The sequence below is a fragment of the Coloeus monedula genome (assembly GCF_965178545.1).
Source record: "Coloeus monedula genome assembly, chromosome: 9".
In the NCBI taxonomy this organism is placed as follows: domain Eukaryota; kingdom Metazoa; phylum Chordata; class Aves; order Passeriformes; family Corvidae; genus Coloeus; species Coloeus monedula.
Window position 1 is genome coordinate 9,638,296 of NC_138789.1, and position 21,293 is coordinate 9,659,588.

Here is a 21,293-nt window from a genome sequence, read left to right on the forward strand (position 1 = left end):
TGGATTTCACTCTCTACATTAAGACAGTGTCTCTAAGTGCTCTACATTGTTTTAAATAACATAACTGAGATCTGAACTTCTACTTTTCCATTGTCTGCCCATTCTGATCTCACATCTTCTCTACTACTTGCCTTTCTCTCCAGTCTTGCAAGTCGTATCTGTTCTATCCCCTCCCCATTTCATTCTTCTGGCTGGGTTAGGTGTGTGCCTGTTTCCTTTATGTGTATTTGGCAATGGTACCCCATGTGTGTCTCTACTGTCAGGGCTTAGAATCCTTCAGTTATCCTCTCTTGGAGTTGCAGGATCTCAGGCCATTATTTGTTCCAAAAGGATTGCCAGTTTTGAGTTCTTATGAAGCTTTCCAACAAGAATGTTTATTTTTCACTAATAAAATTTCATTTGACTGAAATACATACAGTATTGATAAATGTTACATTAATGTGTACAAAAGGTATGTTTGTGGAATAAAATGTGAGCAGAAGCAAGTAGCAGTAAGATGTTGTGGGAGAAAGGACAAGCAGATGGTGACAGAAACCACTCTTCCTGAATTTGTAGTTGCTGCTGAGTCCAGATGACAGGAAGAAGTAGTATTCTTGATTTGGTTTTCATTAGGATATGTAGCACAGTGAGACCTGTTTAACTTGCAGGTTTTATAATAGTAATTTAACCAGCAGAATTTGCAAAATGGTATGTTGGGTCTTTTCTTCTTGTACCTTTTGTGCTTCATCTTCCCATGTTTGATTTGCCTTGTGTAATTAGGAAAGTAATAATTAGATTTTCTTTTTCCAGCATGGAACTATGTTTCTGAGATGCTGTTAAAATATTACCTAAGTAAAACCAGAAATAAAATCATATCTTCACTACTTATCTTTCATAAATGTCTAAACAGTATTTTGAGCTAAAGAAACATCAGCCACAAGTAAGCTGGGACTGTAGCAGTATAAACAGAAAATCTTCTAGGTGAGTTTCTTAACACATGCTAAGTCTCAGGTCCAAACTATCCTGCAGAAACCGCCTGAAGAAGCAGCAGTGCCTCTCTGCTGCTGCAGCTCTGGGTAACCCCTGCAGGAGAACACCTGAACAGTGCAGTGTTCTGTGCAAACACCATGCCAGGAGTCCCTTCCAAGGGCAAAGCAAGCAATTACTAGGTACTGGAAAAATGCTCACAAATCATCCCTAAATGGCAAAGAGTGGTAAATATCTAAGTCAGTGACTGTAAGGCTGTATGAGTTCACTTTATGAACTATTTTTTAAGGAAACCTTAGCTGCTCAAAATTTAAAATACTAGGTAAAGCTGCATATTTCAACAAAATTTCAGATTCATTGCATTTCTGCCTTACATTGTTCCACCTTCCTTTTCCTTTCATTCCAAAATTGGAGGCCCCATGTTAGAGATTCAGACAATGAATCCTTTTATCTGGGACATACATTCATTATTCATTGTGCATTGTCAGTGGATTGCTACTTCAGGCCTGAATTACAGTTAATTAATCTTAGAAAAGCACTTGTAATTTCACACTTTATGAAGCAGTATTGTGTCAGCACGGCAGTGCTGTGGTGGCAAAATACTCTTAATGCTTGTTGCTGTTCAGTATTTTTATCTCTTAATATTTATGTGCATTCGGGTCTTTATTTTGCTTACTTCTCTGAAGGTTTACATTGCAGCAGTCACGCTTTTGGTTTGGAAACGCTTTTTGATATTTTTATTGTGTACAGAATTTCAAACAAAACAGACATAGGTTTAATTGTTACTTCAATGATAGGTTAGAAAGACCTTTATCCTTTTCAATACTGAAAAGGAAAACCTGGAAAAGTCATGGTCTAGAGCAAGTTGAGTCAGATAGATTCCCAGCTTGGCACTTTCCTTCAGGTGGTGGATTCGGTTGCTGGCTGGTACTTGATCAGATACAGTTGGGACATAGGAGCTGGACGTGATGTTTTCCATCAGGTGGTTCCATGTTTCTAAACCTTTTTGCTATGCCTGTAGCTTTCTGGGAGTTTGTATATAAGAACTTCACTCAGGAAGTTGAATTAATGTATTGCAACTCCTTTGTTTAGTTTACACATCTGCATAGGAACAGTTCCTGCTCTGTAGCTTACAACAGCTTAAAAAGTATTCTAAAAATACCAGTATCTCTTGACAGTACTTACAACTGACATTTCTGGAATGCTGAAAGAAAAAAAACTATGATCTATGCTCACATGAAGGTACTAGAGAAGGGACTGAATGCAAAGTTACTGGAGATCCCTCAATTGCACAGCACACAGAAATGTGATAACTATCAATGTATGTTTGTCCTTCTACTCTCCTTTTGTACACAGTTGATTGCAGGGTGAGATGAAAAACTGAGAGCTAAAAAGATTTATTTCGCTCAGTGTGCTTGCTAAGTGGAAAAAAATCTGCTAAGGGCTTCTAAAATGTTCCTTTAAGTCTCTTCAGCTGTATTTGCCTAATTGTTTTAAGGAGTTTCACAGTAATTGCTAACTAAGGTAAAATGCTTACCACAATTAGACTTTTTGATTGCACTCTTTATGAAAACTGTCACATCATAAAAATATTTGTTTGCTGCTTATTAGGTTTTTTTAATACAATCATAATTCATGTTTAGAAATGTTGATCTTATTATAGTCCTTGAAAATAGAAATTGGGGGAAAAGAATTGAAAGTTGTAATAGAAATGTATTCCACTGTGCAATTTGTGCTGAGTGGAGTTGGTGCTGACTAGAGAAGCATGCTTCCAAACTGAATTACCCTGTGATCCTGACCTTGTAAGTGGAGTCAAGAATTTGAATTATTGTTAGTCTGATGAGTACCCTAGCAGTCTAATCTAAATACAGCAGTTTTTATTGTTAGCCAATTACAGTGATGATACCACTTGTTGTCTAATTATTGCTAGTTTCCAATAATCAATATGTGGAGCATCATCAGTGACCTGAGCTCTGCTGGGAGGAGGATGCTGGTAGTGTCTATGGGAGACTTCGCAGAGTGATTTCAAGCAATCAGTTGCTAATGCTTTGTGTTGATCCAAAAGCTTATTGTTCAAGCCTATCCAAAAATCTGAAGTTTTTTTAGATTTTTTTTTATCTACCGTAATTTCCTTCAGGCCATGCAGTTGCACAGAGCTGAGCTGAATCTAAAACCGGGTTATACACAACTCATTTGACCGCAATGACTTTGGTACAGTTAAGTCACTCAGCTGTGGGGCATGTGCTGCTACAGCTAAAACCAAGCTCAGAAAATGAATGCAGTCCCAGGGAAGGCTGGACAAAAGGTTGGGAGTCCTTAGGCAGTGTGTGTTTCGAGATGGGGATGAGACCTGTGGCGTGCTGATGGCAATGGTGGTACTGTCTGTGCAGGGCTAAAAGTCGTGTGTGTGTGAGAGAGATCTGCGCGCAACACTTGTGCATAGGCTGACCTTTCAGCTGGGTTTGCTGAGTCACAGGAGCTGAAGGTGGAATTAGTCCGCCTGCAAAGCTATAAACTGTTCCTGTCATGATGGAAGCACTGACATCCCTCCACACCGTTACACTGATGGCCAGTCTGAAGCAAACCTTGGGCAAAGGGCAGCCTCTCCTGCTAAACAAACCTTCAGAGTGCTGCCAGATGCCATGTGGAGTTCTGACATGCACTCAAAAGGATGTTCTTAGTCTTTCATTGCAACTTCCATTTTTCAGGGTAAGACGTTCTTCAGTGTTGAGTCATCTGCTGGTGAGGAAGCACAGAGGTTTTTTCCTTGTGTTTACAGCAACCTCCTTGTGTGAGCTGACATGGCTTGTTACACTGGGATCCTCTGGTCTGAACTGCAGCAGTTTGACAAAATAGACAATCTCTGAAAGCTTTATGCATCTGATGTGATTCAGAGGTTCTCCAGATGCCATGGATTGAAGGATATTTTTGCCCTCTTTTTGGTTGGTTTTTTTTTTTTACAAGTCTTTTTGTTGGAGGAAGTTAATGTCTGTGAAGCTGAAATTCTGGATTTCTGGGAAATGCTATTGATAGTCTTTTGAGGTTAGATCTGGATTAAAATCTGAGAACCACAAGAATGCTAAACAGTAAATCCTCAGATTGTCTGTGTTTAGTGTTGTAAGGATCAAATAAGACTTATTTTTACTGCCTTGCTATATTTAATTTAGGTAATTTTTGAAATACTCGGTTTAGCTGAAGCTGTGACAAATTTGCCAAGCTGCTTATGAAGTGCAGCAAAAGTAGAGGGAGTCATGTTTGTAAAACCTAAGTCTGTCCTTTGGGGAGAGCAGCTGCTTGGTCTAGGCTATTTCATGCCGTTTAGTAACATATTAGAAGTACTGGGAATACTATCCAGACTAAACAAACAAAACTTTGTGTTTCCCATGCCTTGATTCTAGATTTGTCACAGTCCTGAGTCTAGGGTTTTATTTTTGTTGTTTTGTTATTCCTCTATGAGAGGTACTGATTAATGTCCATATCAGAGGTGTAGTTTGTAAAAAGAATTTTTCTTGCAAAACCTGTTAGTTTAGGTGTGTAGGGAATTGTTCCTGGAACAGGTAAATTATGCCTCTTGGCATATTGGAACAGCCATTAACAGGTGCAAACTGCCTTGTTTTGTCACAAAATGAAGCTCTTTTGATTTGCATCTTGAAACTGTGCTTTTGGTACTTTTTCCAAATCTTACAAGGAGATAGTTTGTGTACAGTTTTCAGTCTGAAATTCTATCCCCAGTTTTGATTAGGTTTTCCGGTGTGTTTGGGATTGAATCTCTGTATCATTTATAAGGAATGCTCTTAGGTCATTGTTGTCTAGAGCTTGGCAAAAATGTGAAGCCTCAAGGTGCTCCCCTGTACTTGTGCTCCCCTGTACCTGTTCTCTTTTTTTCCTTGCTTCCTGATACACTTTCATTGATTGTTTTTGGGGGAGAGTGTATAAATTTTTCCATTTCCGGGTCTCTTATAAGGAAAAATATTTGATTTCATGCCTTCTCAGTATTTCCTCAGGTAATGTGCTACCTGTAATATTTAGGATTTTCTAAAATGTTTCCTAGGAAAATCGTCAGACTCCCTCATGATTGTACCAAACACTAGGGCTTTAATCTGTTGTCAGAATTATTAAAGAGCCATGCTTTTTCATTCAAAGTGTAGATCTATAACAGATACAGGCTATTTCATCTTCTTCACTAAGTTTCCAACTTTAACTCTTAAGTTCTTTTCTGTTTTTTCAGTGTTACTTATCTTTTAATACTTGTACCTGTAATTTCACATACAGTACTCTTTTCTTTTACTACATCTGAAATTGCTTTATTTCTTAGTGTTAGCATTCCTTTCTTGTGACTTAACCTGCTGTGTTTCTGTTAAGTCTGCCACAGTCTCCTGCTTGAGTAACTGCTTTTAACTCAGTCTGTTTATTTCCCATCATCCTGGCATTAATATACAAGTAGTCTGTGGTGGCTTATTCCCTTTCTTTCTTGTTCAGTAGTTTTGTTGTTTTGTTATTTTCTTCTTTCTTCTCTTTTACCCTTTTTCTTACTATTTGCAAGTCTGGCATTTCAGCTCTTGGCTCAAGAGTTTTCCTTTTTTAGTTGTTGTTTTTTTGTTTTTGTTTTGTTTTTTTTTTTCCCCAAAAAGTAAGTCTAGTATCCATTGCAGGCTCTTCTTTTTTATGGCAGCTCTGAAGACAGAAGATTGGATGTGTGAAGAGAAATAGTGGTTAGTGAAGAGCATGTGTGTGCTCTGTGAGGCCTGTGCTCCATGCATGAAGTTTCTAGATGTCTCCTTTCAGTTGATTAAAGGAATGACAAGCGTACTGTGCAGAGTGGTGTAGAAAATGAAGGTGAGGTTTAGCAGATCATATGCAGACTCCCTGATTTGTTTGAACTTCTTGGGGGAGAGGGAAAGAAGGTGTGATTCATGTGAACAGTTTGGCAGTCAGTTTGAGATGACCTCTTTGCAGACATTCAGTACTGAAACTGCTGTTAATCCATGTTTTTGTTTCTGGGGTTTGTGGCAGGATATTAAATAGAAGTTGTCAGCTGTTGAGCTTTTGGTTGGAACCAGATACCTGTGATCTTCACAGGACATAATACATCTTTTCTTGGTGACTATTTATCTAGAAAGGCGATGTGCATGAGAAGTTCTAACTGGAAAAGGTAATTTCATAAATGTTGTGGCAATGAATAAAGCTGAGTGTCTCTTCTTCTTCTGGATAGTTCAAATACAATACGCAGACCACAAAGAATTCGGTGATTTTTTTTTTTTAGTTTTGTTTTGTTAAACGTGTTTGTTAAATTCAGAAAGTAATCAGAAATGAGAGAGGAAGGATTCTTAGAGGAAGTAGCATTTTGGTCATTTTTAAGGGAAATAGTCATGTATGGAGGTGCACGTTTGAGAAAGTGAAGTGAAAACCCAAAGGTGGTAAAAAAGGGAGTGAAAATAGACATTATATTAAATACAGATGTGTAGAATTTGGACAAGGACTCTAATGGGAGGAAAAAGTACTTCGAACAAAAATTGAAATTAGTGGAGAGTAGAGTGGCTAACTGGAGAAGGTGAAAATGAGATACATTGCCAAGTAATTTGGAGTAGATGTGAGGTGGGAAAAAATGAAGAGCAGAGATGTCATAACTGTAAAAGGCTGTAAAAAGGTGACAGATGAGGACTTAGAAAAAAGTGCTCTAATAAACAAACAAATAGCATAACCCAAGTCCCTTCTTTGCTGGCAGAAGGGAAGGAAATGGGAGTGAAGGAGTTGGAGGTGACAATGAAGTTTTGATCCCGAGAGTAAAACAGCATGCATTATTTAGAATTGAAATGAAAGACTGTAGCAAGACTAAGGGGAAAAAAAAGGTATGCTCAGTACTAAAGAGTCAGTTTGTGAAAATGGAGTGGCAGAATGGGATAGGAGCCTGAGATTTGAACTATATATAAGGTGTGCTAAATTATTGCTGTGTCTTCGAACAGATATGCAGAGGTGGCAATTAAGTCATTGGAAAGCTTGTACTTACAATGGACTTGTTTCCCGTGAGGGGACTAAAAGAATGGCCACAGCACTAAATCAGTGCATCAGAGCATTAGAAATATTCCTAACTGTAATATTACATCTTGCCATGAAATGCATAATTCAAGTTGCTTTATGGATGCTATGAAATAAGGATAATGATCACTCAATTTACTATATTTTTATCACTTAAAATTGTTTTATCTCTTGTGCATAGATATTTGATTTAATGGATGCCAAAGCCCGTGCTGACTGCATCAAAGAAATAGATCTTCTTAAGGTAAAAGATTTGTTTAGAAAATGTGCAACCATCATCAAAAAGTGTTATGTGTTTCATAGACATAGTTGAGGTGTCCACTGGCTGTTTGTTTAGAGTTTTTAAAAGCCTCACTTTGAAGAATTTTCTGATCTTTATTTCTTCAAAAATTAATATCGAGAAGTAAATCCAATAGAATAATGACTAACATTTCAAGTAGAAGTTTCTGCCAAAATTGCAATATTGTGAATGACTGTGTCCTTTGTACAGTAAAATCCTGACTTCAAAAATTGATACTGCTGTTTACTTCAAAAATTGACTTTGCTGTTTCAGATAAGTTGGATATATACATTGAAGCAAAACTCCTCTAAAATTGCAGTGTCAGTCACCATGTAGATCCTAAAATGTCATCCTGTTCTTGCAAAGTATTTGTACGTGCTTCTCAGCAGCATTTACTTTTTGTAATTTGTATCATAGTGAAATCGATTTCAGGGGTTGTTCTGTTTGCCTAAATGAGAATGTTTCCTGTGTTGGACTTAAAACATGTGGTGTGCTCTTCACTAAAATGTGAATTACTATTTTGCTTTCTTAGCAACTGAATCATCCAAATGTAATCAAGTATTATGCCTCATTCATTGAAGACAATGAACTGAACATAGTGTTGGAATTAGCAGATGCTGGAGATCTCTCTAGAATGATAAAGGTAGGGATTAACTTTTTTTTTTTTTTTAAATAAGAGCTTGTAATATTCAACTTTGGCTTTTCATTCTGTGTGATCATTACTGTCAGGAACTGTAGAGAAAAGTAAGGTGTTAAGGCTGATTTTTTTTTTTTTTTTTTAATATATGCCCAATATTGATGCTTAGTATTTTTAACACTGTTGCCCAGAATGTGAATGCAGATGGGGCTATAAGTAGACTGAAGTTATATTAGCACTGGGGAGAAGAAAAAAAGCCTGTAAAGAAAAGCTCTGTCTCTACCATTTAGAACAATTCATTTTAATGGCATTCTGTTTTTTTTGGCATGATTGTGTTTTGTGTTCCAATATTCTATTCTCTATAATAGCAGTGAAAGCAGAGAACAGGTGTCATACAGCAGAAGTGTCTTCTAGAACTTGAACTGCTAAAAATATATTTCATATTTCCTTGAAATTACATGAAGTGAGTTTACTGATACATGCTTGTGCATGATGGGTTAATTGCTTTTCTTTTTGTAGTTTTTAAATGCTTATTTAGCTAATCAGAAAAATGTATCCAAGACCCATTGTATAAAATTCTGTCTTCTAAAACTTCTTGAAGTGCCTTTTTAAAATGTTTCTTGGTCATTTGACAACTACTTCCCCTCTTTCCCTTCCTTTTTTCCACTGGGTCTTGGGTCTAGTATGTCCTTTTAGCATTTTTTCTTGTGTGCACACCAATGTTATTGCTGTCAACAGAGCACAACACCACTGTGGGCACAAACAATGCCAGTCGATTAGTGTTCACTCAGCAGCAGCCGAGCACAGAACACAGTCAGGCTGTTTTGCTTGGGACCTACATGAATAGAGAATGTTAATTTCTTCATTAATGACTTTCATGCTGATTTTTTTTTTTTGAGCTCTTGAAGAATATTCCTTTCTAAACTGGTAATTGTAAGGTAGGACAGTCAAAATTTAGTTCTAAGCAGGTTGACAGCATCTGTTAATATTTATAGCCAAATGTGATATTTTTCTTCATCTCATGAATTATTAATTATGTGGGCTTACATTTCATAAAACATAAAGGAAGGTTTGTCTTTTCTTTTGAATGTTCAGTTTTGACACAACAGTTACTAATATGAGTACTCTGTGACAGATTGCCTTATGGCATGTCTGGTCTTATGACCCACCGAAGCTTTTTCTTTTTTCCCCTGCTTTTTTTTCATTATTTAATTTTAAATCCAATGTGTGGCTTTTTCAGTGCAGTTGGCCTCATTACACCTTGTTCAAGTCGGTGGGTATTTCTTACAGGCTCGATCTTGGAGGCACTTTGTGATTGTCCTCTTAACACAGGGATCATGTTTAATGTAGCAAACTTAGATTGCTGTTTGATGTTAATGACAGCCTATCAGGCTATTATTAAATATGTATGAGGTGTCACAATGCACTGTGTCTTCATGCTGCTGGTGGAGGAAATGATTTGGTAGATTACTTTGACAATATGAGTTTAAATGTGGGGCTCACCATTCTTAAAAATGTATTTTGAAAATTGCCTGAAAAATAAATTACATGTAATAGTATAGAATCTCCCTAGAAGTGGGGCTGCCTGTCACACTATTAAGGTAAATAACTATGTTGTCTTATCAAGATAAATAAACTGCTTGGGTTTCCAGTGTTCTTGCTAGAATGTTGTTCTAAGTCATTGGAGAATGTTGAGACACCCCCAGAACAGTGTTTGGGTACCAGGCTTGTGTGATTTGTAGAGGGGATCAAGGATGTTTTTGAAATTGTAAACGACCACAGCTTGAATGACGCTAAAACCAATATTAATGTGAGGGAAAACTACTTAACAAGTTTACTTGGGTATTTGTTATGACATTATTGGCACATCAGAGAATACTTACAAGGCTGCTGTGCCTCACAGTGCACCTTAATGAATTCTTTAGTTCTTCCCTTAATTAACCATATCCTTGCTGCCCAGCTTTTATATCGTCCCTCTTGTTACCTGTGAATAATACTCTCTTTGTCCCCATTGAGTAGACAACTGAGGAAAATCACTTGGTGCATTCATATGTATTCTAGTAGAATTCATAGAATCTGCTGTATGTCCAAAAAGAAGCAGCAGTGCATTGGCATTTACATATCACATAATGAAATCAGAGGTATCTCGTGTTCTCTCTGCTGCTCTGTTTATGTATGTACATACACAGATTTAATCCACTTTACCTTAATTATTTTTTTAATTATCTCTGTCACAGGGAGATGTTTCAATATAGCCTCCGTTCTCAAAAGCAGGAGAGTTCAAAATTGAGGATTTCTTACAGTACAGCTTTTAATGGCCCGTTAGAATTCTTGAACGTGGCATATTGGCGTAGCAGTAAAACTGAGAGGGGAACATTGGTGAGGGGGAAATATGTGTTTGACTCTCAGTTGGTTCTGCACTGCAGTATGTACCTCAGCACTGTGTAACCCCTGTGTGGGCGTGGTGAAAGAAGGAAAAATTCTGCATTTTTTTGTGTCAGTGAATTAGGTTGCTGGATACTATTACCTCAAAGATACTACAAGGAAATCATTCTTAGCTATTGTGCTAAGTCCCAGTAGCTCATGGTCTGTTGTTCGTCTGTGGTCTCTGCTGCAGAACATGTGATAGTACGTGGCTGCCAAGGTTCAGGGTAGTTCATGAGAACTGATGTTACCTCGTAATAGCACCTCCTTCTGCAATACAATAATATGTTGTAAAGCAAGTTTGGGGCTTGGTCCCTTTTCTTATTAGTCATGGTTCTCCTCTGCCACAAACAGTGACAAAGTGAAAATTTTCAGTGGGTTTTTTAGTTTTTCTTTTTTCAAGCAGCAGTTGATATATTGGATAAAGAAATTGCCACAAATAAGGAAGAATCTACTAATTAAGAAAATACATTATAATAATTTAGTAAAAAGAGATAGTAAAGTCTGTCCTGAAGATGTTGGAACAAAAGAATTTGAATTATCTTGCAACGTAATTAGCATATTATTTAAGGCTAAATATGAAATTACTAGGCTTGCAAGAAGGGATGTTATCAAGGTACTAAAGTCTTGGGACTTTTCTTAACTCAGCAGTAAACTTTCAAGTCTATTTCATTTCTGCAGTTATTTTTAGTTTTTAGGTTCTTCTGACAAATAATCTTAGTGCACCAAAAAAATGCAAACTTTAAACTGAATATGTCATACAGATCTTAAGGAAGTTAATCATGTTTTGGAAACAAGCAGGAAAGCTTTCATCTAAAAAGTTGAAAATATGTGTGCAGCTTTCTCAAGGTAGATGGGAAATAACTTGAATTCTACAAAATGTCACCTAGGCACTTCACCCACTCCTCAGACAGCACTTTCTGTGTGTATATTTTCAACTTTATTTAAAGGTAAATATACTATAATTAGTCTGGTAAAATAACAAGTATTTGAAAACATTTAATCAGTATGAAGTTCCTATTTGATATCTCAAGCTTCTGTAGCTAAGAACGGTGAATTCTTTGTCTTTGAACTTGTTTTTTATAGGGTAGTCCAAATGCAGGAATAGTCACTTCTTTCCAAGCAACTGATGCATATCTAAATTGCTCCTTGCAGGAGCTGGAGCTCTGTTCAGACTTGTTTGAAATCTCATTGATTCTAATTTCAATGTTTCGCTAGTTGTGGGTATTTTGGGCTTCACTGTATGAAACTGCATCAGGCAATTTCTCCTCTCCACATGGTCTGGAATGCAGCCCCTCCTTCCCATGCCAAAGGATATTAGCTCTGGAGTTTTTTGAGACTTCTTTGCAGCACTATGACGTTGGCTAGCTTACCTGTGCTAAGGGGTAGCACCCCTTTTGTGAGCTTGGAAGCAATTTTAGCTTCATTCCCTGGCAGCTTTGCCAGCCCCAGGTGCTGCTGCTGCCTGTGTGAAGGAACCACGACGCCACTGCAGCCTGAGTGTGTCATGGTGAGAGGTGGCTGCAGGGCGAGAGGTGACAGCCTTTGGGCATCTATGGACATGTGGTACTGGCAGTGCTTTGGAAGGGACAGCTGTTACAGTCTGCCTTCCCTGAAGTGTTCAGTGCTGAATGGAGGCTCAGGCACTTCATTCTGAGCTGGGCTGGTGAACAGGTGCAGGTCAGAAACTTGTGCACGAGTTGCTTTTGGGAGCTTAGCAGTGCATCTTGCCCCTCTGGTCTTGTGGCATGGCAGTGTCTTGAGGGGGCATGTACTGCTGCAGCAGCTCATTCCTTTTTCTCACTGCACACCAGCTGCCCTGGATGCTGGGTGCCTCAGAGCCCATTATTACCCTTTCTTACTGCAGGGAAGCTGGTTGTGTTGCTGGGAATGGAAAACTGTCACTTTTTTTTCCAAAGTATTTTCTGGTAGATTGGTATCCTGGGAATGTGCTATAGATGTAGAGATGCTTTTGCAGAAAGTAGGATTTCCTGGTAAGCGTTGATAGTACATGGTAGCTATAGTTCAGCTGTTTAATTGCAATAGCAGTAATTCTCTTTTGCTGTGATACTTGCAAGATTTTTGGGAGTATGAAGTTAGGGAAGCATTTGTATAGAGAAGAGGTGCAGTGTCAGAATTTAGCAGGTCAGGTATTAAATTTTGCATGCCCTTCCCAGGATTTTGGGAAACTCTCAGCTATTAATTGAGGGTTATTGTTTGGTTATTCATCTCTTTATTATCCAAAACATTGATCTAAACCTTTAGCAGTTGTAGGAGATAGTTGGTGTTCCTGTTTGGAAAGTTGGTGGGAAAAATGATGCTTCCTGTGTGTTTTGAATGGCAGTGTTGCAGAAGCTGTTTTCTGCCATGCACACACATGTCCAGCAGGACTAACTGTTGGCGGCTAGGATTGCCAATTATTTAGTTGTGTGAGAATGTTTTCAGTTTGTCAAAATGTAGCAATTTCCTACTAAAATGTTGCATGCCAACATTTCATTATATTATCTTGCAACCATGTAATCTGAAATATTCTATGCCCCTTGTGCCTTGAAACAGATGTAAAACTCAAGGGATTTTTCTTACACTGATGGCTGTGAAAGTTCACCTAAATTTCAATTCTTCTAATATATGGGCTTAACAGAAATTGCTGGAGCATAGTTCCAAAAGTGGAGAATTTCTGTACGTGTAGAGCTGTGGGAACCCCCTGCATCTCTCGGTGCTGACATGACCTGAGTGACTGTCAGGTCTTCAACCTGGAGCAGGACGGGTGACTGAAATGGCATGGCCAGAAATAGCTTTTTCCAGATGCTTTGGATGGGCTGAAGCTTTCATGTGTCTCGAGGATGTTTATTCTTTCTAACAACCTGGGAAATGGAATAATCTGAGATGAATGTGGGGAAGACAGAAAACAAGGCAGACTGAGGAGTAGGCTGGGACAAGTAGCTGAGTGATCCTTAAGCCAGGAGAGGGAGGGTCTGACTGGGAAGAAGGAAGACAAGTACACCTGTACTGGCTGGTTGGCAGTGTTTGACAGAAGGCAGACAGGAGATTTGTGCCGCTAGGAGTAGAGACTGAGGAGTGTAAGAAAGTTAGAGCAGTGTATTGGGAAGCTGTGAAACGGGATTTCCAGTACTGGACATGGGGACAGGAAGGTTGGAGAAGAGCTCATGTGTTGTCAGAGAACAGGGCAGACTGGGCAAGGATCCTTGAGACAGACAAACTGGCTGCCAGCAGGGAGAGAGCCTGGATGGGCTAAGTCAGACTGGCTGGGAACAGGATGGGATGTGACTCAGTGTTAAGGGTGTAGCTATTCTGTGTAGAAATGGTTGTATCTGTGCTGCCTTATTTGCTGCAATGGTCGTTTTCAAGGCAGGGAATTTGAAAGACAAAGGTTTTGTGGTTAGTACAATTCAAGGTTTTTCCAAAGACAATCCTTACTGGTTCTTTTCCCAAGGGATACTGTATAAACCACTTCAACTGCTGCTTTTTGGGGGGAATTCTCATTGCTTATTCTGTATTTCTGACATTCAAGGCAAAACTCTGGGTCTTGATTTGTAGAAGTATTGAGTGTTCACAGCTTCATTCTGAGTGGAAACTCCGCTTTGAAGATTGACTGTTTCGTAAAGCTATGTATGTTGAGAAGGAGGTGCTTAAATTGGTGCCAGAATTAATTAACACTTTTGATCTCTATTCTTGGCCCACATTCTAATCTGTAAAGTAGAAATATTACTACCTCATCATTTCTAAGGCCATTTGTAGAGATATTTTATTAATTTGATATTCCAACAATGCACACTAGGAAGCTGTACCCCTCCCTGAAACTTATATTTAGTAATGGGTTATGAATAGCGCACAATAAACAAAGCCTAGAGACATTTTCAAACTGCTCATTAGCTGAGTGTCATGAATGAATGAGTAAAGGGTCTTCTAACAGAAAGAAAACAGAACTGAAAACTGTGTGCACATGCTCTCAAGGGGGAGAAATCACGGTGGCTCTAATTCTGAGATTTTTCTTATACATATATTTATGTCCAAATAGTTGACATAATGGTTTTGGAAAAAGTATTTTTAAAGTAGTCTTTTATGCATGTTTGTGTGATTTTTTTTTTTTTTTTTTTTTTTCTTTTCATGATACTAATTTATCTTGATCTATAATTGCAGATTTTAAAGCATGTTATCTGGTTCTTTTGGCTTTCAGCAGTATCTGTGTCTCTTGTGCTTTTTTTTTCCTTCCATGACTGCTAGATTTAATTTAAAGAACAAAAAACCCCATTACCGCCACCCCCATGCCAAACCTCCTCACACAAAGTATTTTTATTGAGCATATGGTTATATTTTATTATATAGAATGGTTTGGCACTTTGCTGAAGCTACATCATTGATACATGTTAAAAGCTTCAAAATATTTTTTTGCTCAGTGGGGTTTTTTTTTGCTTTCTGTATCACCTTTACCTTAGCTTTTTTCCGTACTCATTTTTGAAAAAAGCTTCAAAAGATAAAGTGTAGCTTGAAGAAGCCTTTAATATAATAGGATAGTGTAACACAGGGTGTGCTAATTACAGATCAAAGCTAAACTATTTTTGAGTGCCTTTTCCTAAAGGAGGAACCTGGAGCTTTGAACCAGTCGGGCTAATTTTTGCCACTAACCTTTTTTAAAGCTACTAAAAAACTTCTAAAATTTTTTCTTTTATTTTTTCTTATTTTTTTACCTCCTGTAATTAGAAAAACAGTGCATCCTTATTCAACTTTGTGTATCTGTGTTAGCTGTGTAGCAGGTAGAAAAGCGGGGCAGGGTGTTCTGAGAGGAAGTGGCTGCTCTGTGGATGGAGCTGTGAAGTCTTAAAAGAAAAAGCCAAGGCACAGAGCCCTGGCAGGGTGGGAGAGCTGCTTCTGGTGAGCTTTTCCTCCATCCATGTGTGTTACTGGGGTGTCTGACAGGTGCTCCACTGTCACCTCTGCTGTCAGCCACAGGTAACATGAGAGCAGCAGCACCAGTTTCTGTGCATCTTACGTACATGTGCTGGCAGAATGAGAGCTGGCTGGTCCCCCCAGTTTATATTCAGTGGGATAATTGGGCTGGGTAATTGCCAGGCAGCCTTGTTAGTTTTGCTGTGAGTCAGCCATTGTGTGTGTCTGCCACTGGAACAATAAGAATAAGCGGGCAGATTTTCTGCTAAAATAATTAGACAATCAACAGTGTTTTGTCTTCTGGCCAGTTGCCTTCACAAGACATAACACCTGAAGCTATTGTGGAAGTACTGGCCATACACAGAGGGAAAATAATGGTGTCAGTCAGCTATGAAAAGTTAACTTGACAGTAAACTTCATTTAACTTACACAGGCTGTTCCAATAGGCTTTGAAGATTTCATCTCCTCCTTTGCCCCCTGGTTCTAAAATTATCTGTGAGCCTTTAAAGAGCAGGGGGCGTTGCAAGATTTTATTAAATAATGGTTCTAGGTACTTTTCTTGTTTGAAATGCCCTGCAAACAACACTTGGGGATTAATTTTAATTTTTCCACAGTTGTGTTTGAAAAATTTGCACTGTCAGTGTTTGCACTATGTGGATAACTTGCTGAGAATAAAGAGATTTCAAATCTGTCTGCCTTGTTTGTAGAGAAAAGATTAAAAAAAAAGTTAAGATGATAGCTTCTGTATTTACTGTGTCATGCTATTGCTTTTTATTGGGAAGTAGAGTTAATGATTCAAGCATGAGTTTCACCTCCTCATGCTGTACCAGTTTTCCCAAGGGGATTTTATTGGAGAGAGATGCATGTAAACAAATACTGTTGAATTTAAACATGTGGCTGTGTGTTTTAAGAAGCCCTGCTCAGCAGTAATAGCAGAGACAAGGAAAATGATGTAGTATTGGAAATTTTATATTAGTGGTTCTGCAAGTATATTGGATTTCAGTAGGTGATCTCTCTTTCTGAACATTGTATGTCCTTGCTCTTTTGCATCAGCAAAAATGTTAGGTGGAACAGAGGGACTGTAGGTGGGCTGCTCAATAAGGAAAAATGAAATTAATCTTTGCAAAGAAAGTTGGCTAAAAATACATGTACATGGAGTGCAGTGCTTTCTAAGGAATCTGAGTTTAACCAGGATTCTTATTAAGTCTGATTATTAGCATGAAAGAATATATACTAAAATGGAAAGCATGAAAAATTTTACTTTACAAGGCTTATTATTTCTTGTAAGTGAATGTCCTTCTTTTTTTGATTGTGTATGAAATAAGAGTCTGCTTGAGAAGATGCTTCTATCTCAATTCTGTGGTGTCCATGCAGCATTCTTCTGGGTTTTTTTTTGTTTGTTTCTTTGGTTGGTTTTTTTAAAGGAGAGACCACAGTTTAATTCTACTGACTTGTCCTTCTGATGCTAGTAGGTACTTCCATTAGTACCATTCTTTTGTGTTAATTTTTGTACTGTCTTGGTCTTCTGTTGCTCTTGATAAAATAAAGTTTGTTGTATACTAAGATGACAAAGAGGGGAGGATTTAGTTTTTTTAAAACTCTTTTTTGTGAATTCTGAAAGGGGAAAAATGATGTATGGCATCTTCAGTAACTGGAGATGTAAGCAACTGTAAATAAAAGTTGGAAAAATAACCAGGTAAATATTTTTATTTTTGTCACTTTATTGGCTGAATACTTGCTGCTTTTGGTATGTTCAGCTGATAGATGACAAATAGTTTGGGTGGGTTTTTTTGGTATTTTTTCTTTTTTTACAAGTAAGAGACAGCTGCTACCCTTGAAATGTAGGCAAATTTGATCACACTGTATATCAAACTGACTGAATGAATCAGGATGTGGTGGGAAGTTGTATTTTTATTCTGCAGAGAAAGCAAAGAAAAATGGCAGAAAACTTGCCATGATCTAAAGAGATGGGCAGCTGAGTTAATCAAGGAACAGAGCCAGACAAAATTCCTGGGATGCTGTGTTCCTACTGGAATTATTTAGCTTTTTAAATAGAAAATAAGACTTAGGTGGAGACTTCATTTCTACATACATGAGTCTCCGAAATATTGGGATATTGCGGCCCATCTTCACTGGTCTTTCTGACCCTGCATGCCCTTGCCTATTCTGGTTTGTTTCTTTTGTACTCACAGAGTGAGAACTCTTCCTTGTGCTTCCATAATTTCCTACCATAGCTGCCTGACCTCCTCTTTCCTCTTTGTTCTTCCTCCTCGGCCATATTAAAAAAGGCTCCCAAAGAAACACAGTCAGAAGTGGTCAAGAGCTTTATTTTGTGTTACTCAGAAGTTCTGCGTAATCATTTCTGCATCTCTTTCCTCTTGGTGCAGTTCAGATTTCTTCCCACTGGTATCTGGTTGTTGAATCACTGTGTAATAAGTCTGTACAATGAAATACAAAAACCTTCCATGCTTTCTATTTTTGTAAGACATAAATGAAGTCATGAGAGCAAAAAGATGTGATCAAGATTCTTATCAAATCACAAAAGAAAGGAAGGAATCTGTTTAAAGTAATGAAATAATAATTTTCATTTTACTTTTCTTGCAAATACTGTCTTTCAAAAAACAGCTCTAGGCTACAGCATGTGTAGTGAAAAATTCAGGTATACGTTCCTGTGGACTTGACAGCTTCACAGTTCTTTTCTTTTTTTAAATAATGACTCTACAAAATTGTTTAGATCAGTTCATCAACTCTCTGCAAGAGAAGTTCATAAACATCTTGCTTTCTTTAGTCCAGTTAGCTTCTTAAACACTCACTGTGTTGTCTTTTTTTCTTACTTATTCCTGTTTTTTTCTCTGTTCAGTGAGTCCTAGACCAGACTAAATCACGCCTTAAAATCCTCTGTTGCAGCAACATCAGAACTGGATGCTAAATTTTTTCCAAGCATGGTTGTTGAGATGTAGGCAGTCATATCTGAATTTCCAGTTGTGTGGAAATGATCTGTGTTCACTCTCTACTCATCTGCAGGAAATCCTTAGTTTTCTTATAAAATCCAAACATAGTCCTGCATGTTTCCCCTAAAGAATATTGTCTGAGTTGTGCCTTTTAAGCGTAGGTAGGACCAACTGCTAACTGCTGTCACTTTTTCTTTTGGAGTTTGACCTTTAAAGCACCATCTTTAGAAACTCAGTATAATATAATTTCATGCCTTTATATTGACTTCAGACTTTTTTATCCATCTATCCTCTACTTTTGTTTGTCAAGAAACTGGCATTTGCTATTCAGGTGCAGGGCAGCTATGTTTAATTTCATTAGGATGGAAACATTTGGAGAATATTTAATTTTTTCTTTAGCAATCCATTAGAGAACCAGGAGATTTCTGTTTTCCCACTGAAACTGCTCCGTCATTCTTTAAAAGGGATGAAAATATGAACTGGTGATACAGCCTGCCTACTTAAAAGCTCTTTAAGGCATTCAATTAGCAAATTGATGACCACCAAAATGTCCAGGTGCATTAAATGACTGAATTTCAGTTTTATCCACAATGTACTGACATTGTGGAGACTCTTCAAAGTTGTTTTTTGTGGTTTCATTCTCAGCAGATGGAGATGTTAATTTCATGGGATATGGCTGTTGAGACAAGTAATTCTTGTTGGGAGACAGCCTGCTGCTGAAGCATGCCCGGTGTTCTTTGCTTACCTGATAAAGCACTGGCTTGCAGCACTGCCCAAGTTTTTAATGCACATGTACAAGCAGCTCCCTTTTTGCCCAGTTTCAACTATTTCGAGATTGATCTTTCACCTCAAACAGGATCATGTTTTTTTAATGTCGCACCTAGAAGGTCAGTGGTCTGAGGGACATCAGGACTGTCCTTTGAGCCTAAGACAAGTGGAAGAGGCAGAATAATGAAGTGTTGAAGATGAGAGCATTTCAGAGAGCTGTACGTCAGGCTGTATTCCTCTGAGGGCAAATTTGGGCAGGTAATGCCAACCTGTGTACAGTGGGAGAGAACTATATTAACTTGGTGGTGTGGACCTTAGGATGCTTCAGGCACTAAGTGAATTAATTTCAGCATTGACTGTGGTGCTGCTATGCTGTGCTACAACAGAGGTTAAAAATTACTGTTGCAGCATCATGTCTTCTGTATTCTGGCCTCCCTGTAGGGAGGGAGCAAACACCATAATCGTTAGAACTGTGTTTTGCATTGTGGACTGTTTTAAAATGGAGGAGAAAGAAAAGGATCCTACTTTGAACACAGTTAATGTGTGCTATATGAATTTAATTATGCTGTTCGCCATAAAAATAGGTTTGACTGTGTTTTCCATCAGCTTACTTTTCTTGTTAGAAGGTAAGGTTCTAAACAGAAATGAAGTTTCTTTTCCTTATTGACTTTTCTCAGAATTAACTTTGGGTGCTGGGCTATTTCCTAGGAGTGTACAACTTGTTTCAATAGCTAGTTTTGCAAAACTCATCTTTTTGATAGTGGTGGCTTTTCATCACTATTTTGCCTATTGATGGAAACAGCCCAAGAAAAAATTGAGAACATATATTTTGAGGGAAGAAGATAGTGTAATTAATTACTTAACAGCATAATGTTCATTGAGTTTATTTTAAAGATAATTGTATTATTTTTAAGCCCATGCAAGTGAAAATGCTGCCTGTTTCTTTGTTTAGTTTTAAACATTGTTAGCAAATCTAGCAGCTCTTTTCCATTTTCTTTAGATAAATTCTCTGGGGTTAAGTAATATTGATGCTTTCAGGAGGAGGTAATCATTGTCCTGCAAAATTATTACTGTAGCCTTCGGCAGAATGAGACTATGTCTGACACACTTAGGTTGCATCTTTGCACTGTAAGAACTGAAGCCAGTTTTGTAGCTTACATCAGCTACAGTGCTGGAGATGGCAAGTGAATGCAGTGTTAAAAGAAAACTTGTACATAAATACTTTGAAAGTACATTGATGTACTTTAGGTAAATGGGAATGGGAATCTGTAATGGAAAATCTTCCTGTTTCAGACACTTTGTGAATGGCATTTCATCACCGCTTGTACTTGCATTTGAGTTAAAAAAATAATAATTCAGAATGTTTAAATAAAGTACCTAGTTATAATTATGATCATTTCAGAATGCATTTTAAATCAAGGAACTATGCTTTCATGTACACATACTTAGATGTATTGTGTATTTGTTTTTAAATGAAAAGAAACCTGGTCTCCATCTTCCTGTTGACATCAAACAATCCTCTGATATGCAAATCCAGCTATGGGGAGAACAGATACAGAGGGTTTGTTTGGATTCAGTCCAAGACTGAAAGAAAATTTTATTTAAAGATGTAATTTATATGCTTTACCTCATTTAAATGAAAATGAATTTGGAAATAATCCCTATAACTAAAAACATTTTGGTGGAATGTTAAGATCCTTTGTATAACTGATGAGTTTTGCTATAGGTAGTTGAAAAGCATCTTTCTCATACTCCTGTGTGTGTCTAAGGTGTAGATGCAGCTGTCAGCTTCAGTGGCATGTTTTAACATAGTATGAAAATATTTTTATTTTTGCAGATTAATAAGTGTTTGTTATGTGAACTTTCTTAAGGCGTGTATGAGTGTGAAGTCTGTCTGTGCACACACTATTAAAATACATCTAAGTACTTTGCTTTCCATCTAAAATTTTGCTAGTCTTAATGTTGTTCATGTATTTTCTTCATGTGTTTAACTTCAAAACCTGACACAATAAGATTTCTTTGGAAACAGAGGCTAAAAAAACAACAATTTTTTGATCTTTTTACCTTTAACTGCGGAATTTATCATGATTAAACTTGTGTATTTTAACATTGGCTGAATTCCAGGTTTTCAGTATGCATATTTGGAGGACCGTTACTCAGTTGCTGAGTACAATATTTGAAGATGATGTGTATAGCAGAGTGTAATTGCTTTGTGTAAGCTTTAAGAGGCCAGTGAACTGTTACCAGTGATCAGGAATGGTTTTTTATGCAGGATGAAAAATAGTTGAACAGCAGTTCTGTCACTGTGTAATTTTCAGAAATC

At 37.7% G+C, this 21,293-nt stretch overlaps 1 protein-coding gene across 3 annotated transcripts in view; it reads left to right on the forward strand.

Moving 5' to 3' along the window:
• The window catches only part of NEK7 (NIMA related kinase 7), a 70,106-nt gene that overhangs the window by 20,154 nt on the left and 28,659 nt on the right, over positions 1-21,293 (forward strand). For all 3 annotated transcript variants that reach the window (XR_014226649.1, XM_082287070.1, XM_082287069.1), the window contains 2 exons: positions 7,184-7,246; positions 7,815-7,925. Coding sequence is in view for 2 of the 3 variants with exons in the window: in XM_082287070.1 (XP_082143196.1) it covers positions 7,184-7,246; positions 7,815-7,925 (174 nt within the window). In the remaining variant the exon portion in view is untranslated. The remainder of the gene's footprint in view (positions 1-7,183; positions 7,247-7,814; positions 7,926-21,293) is intronic.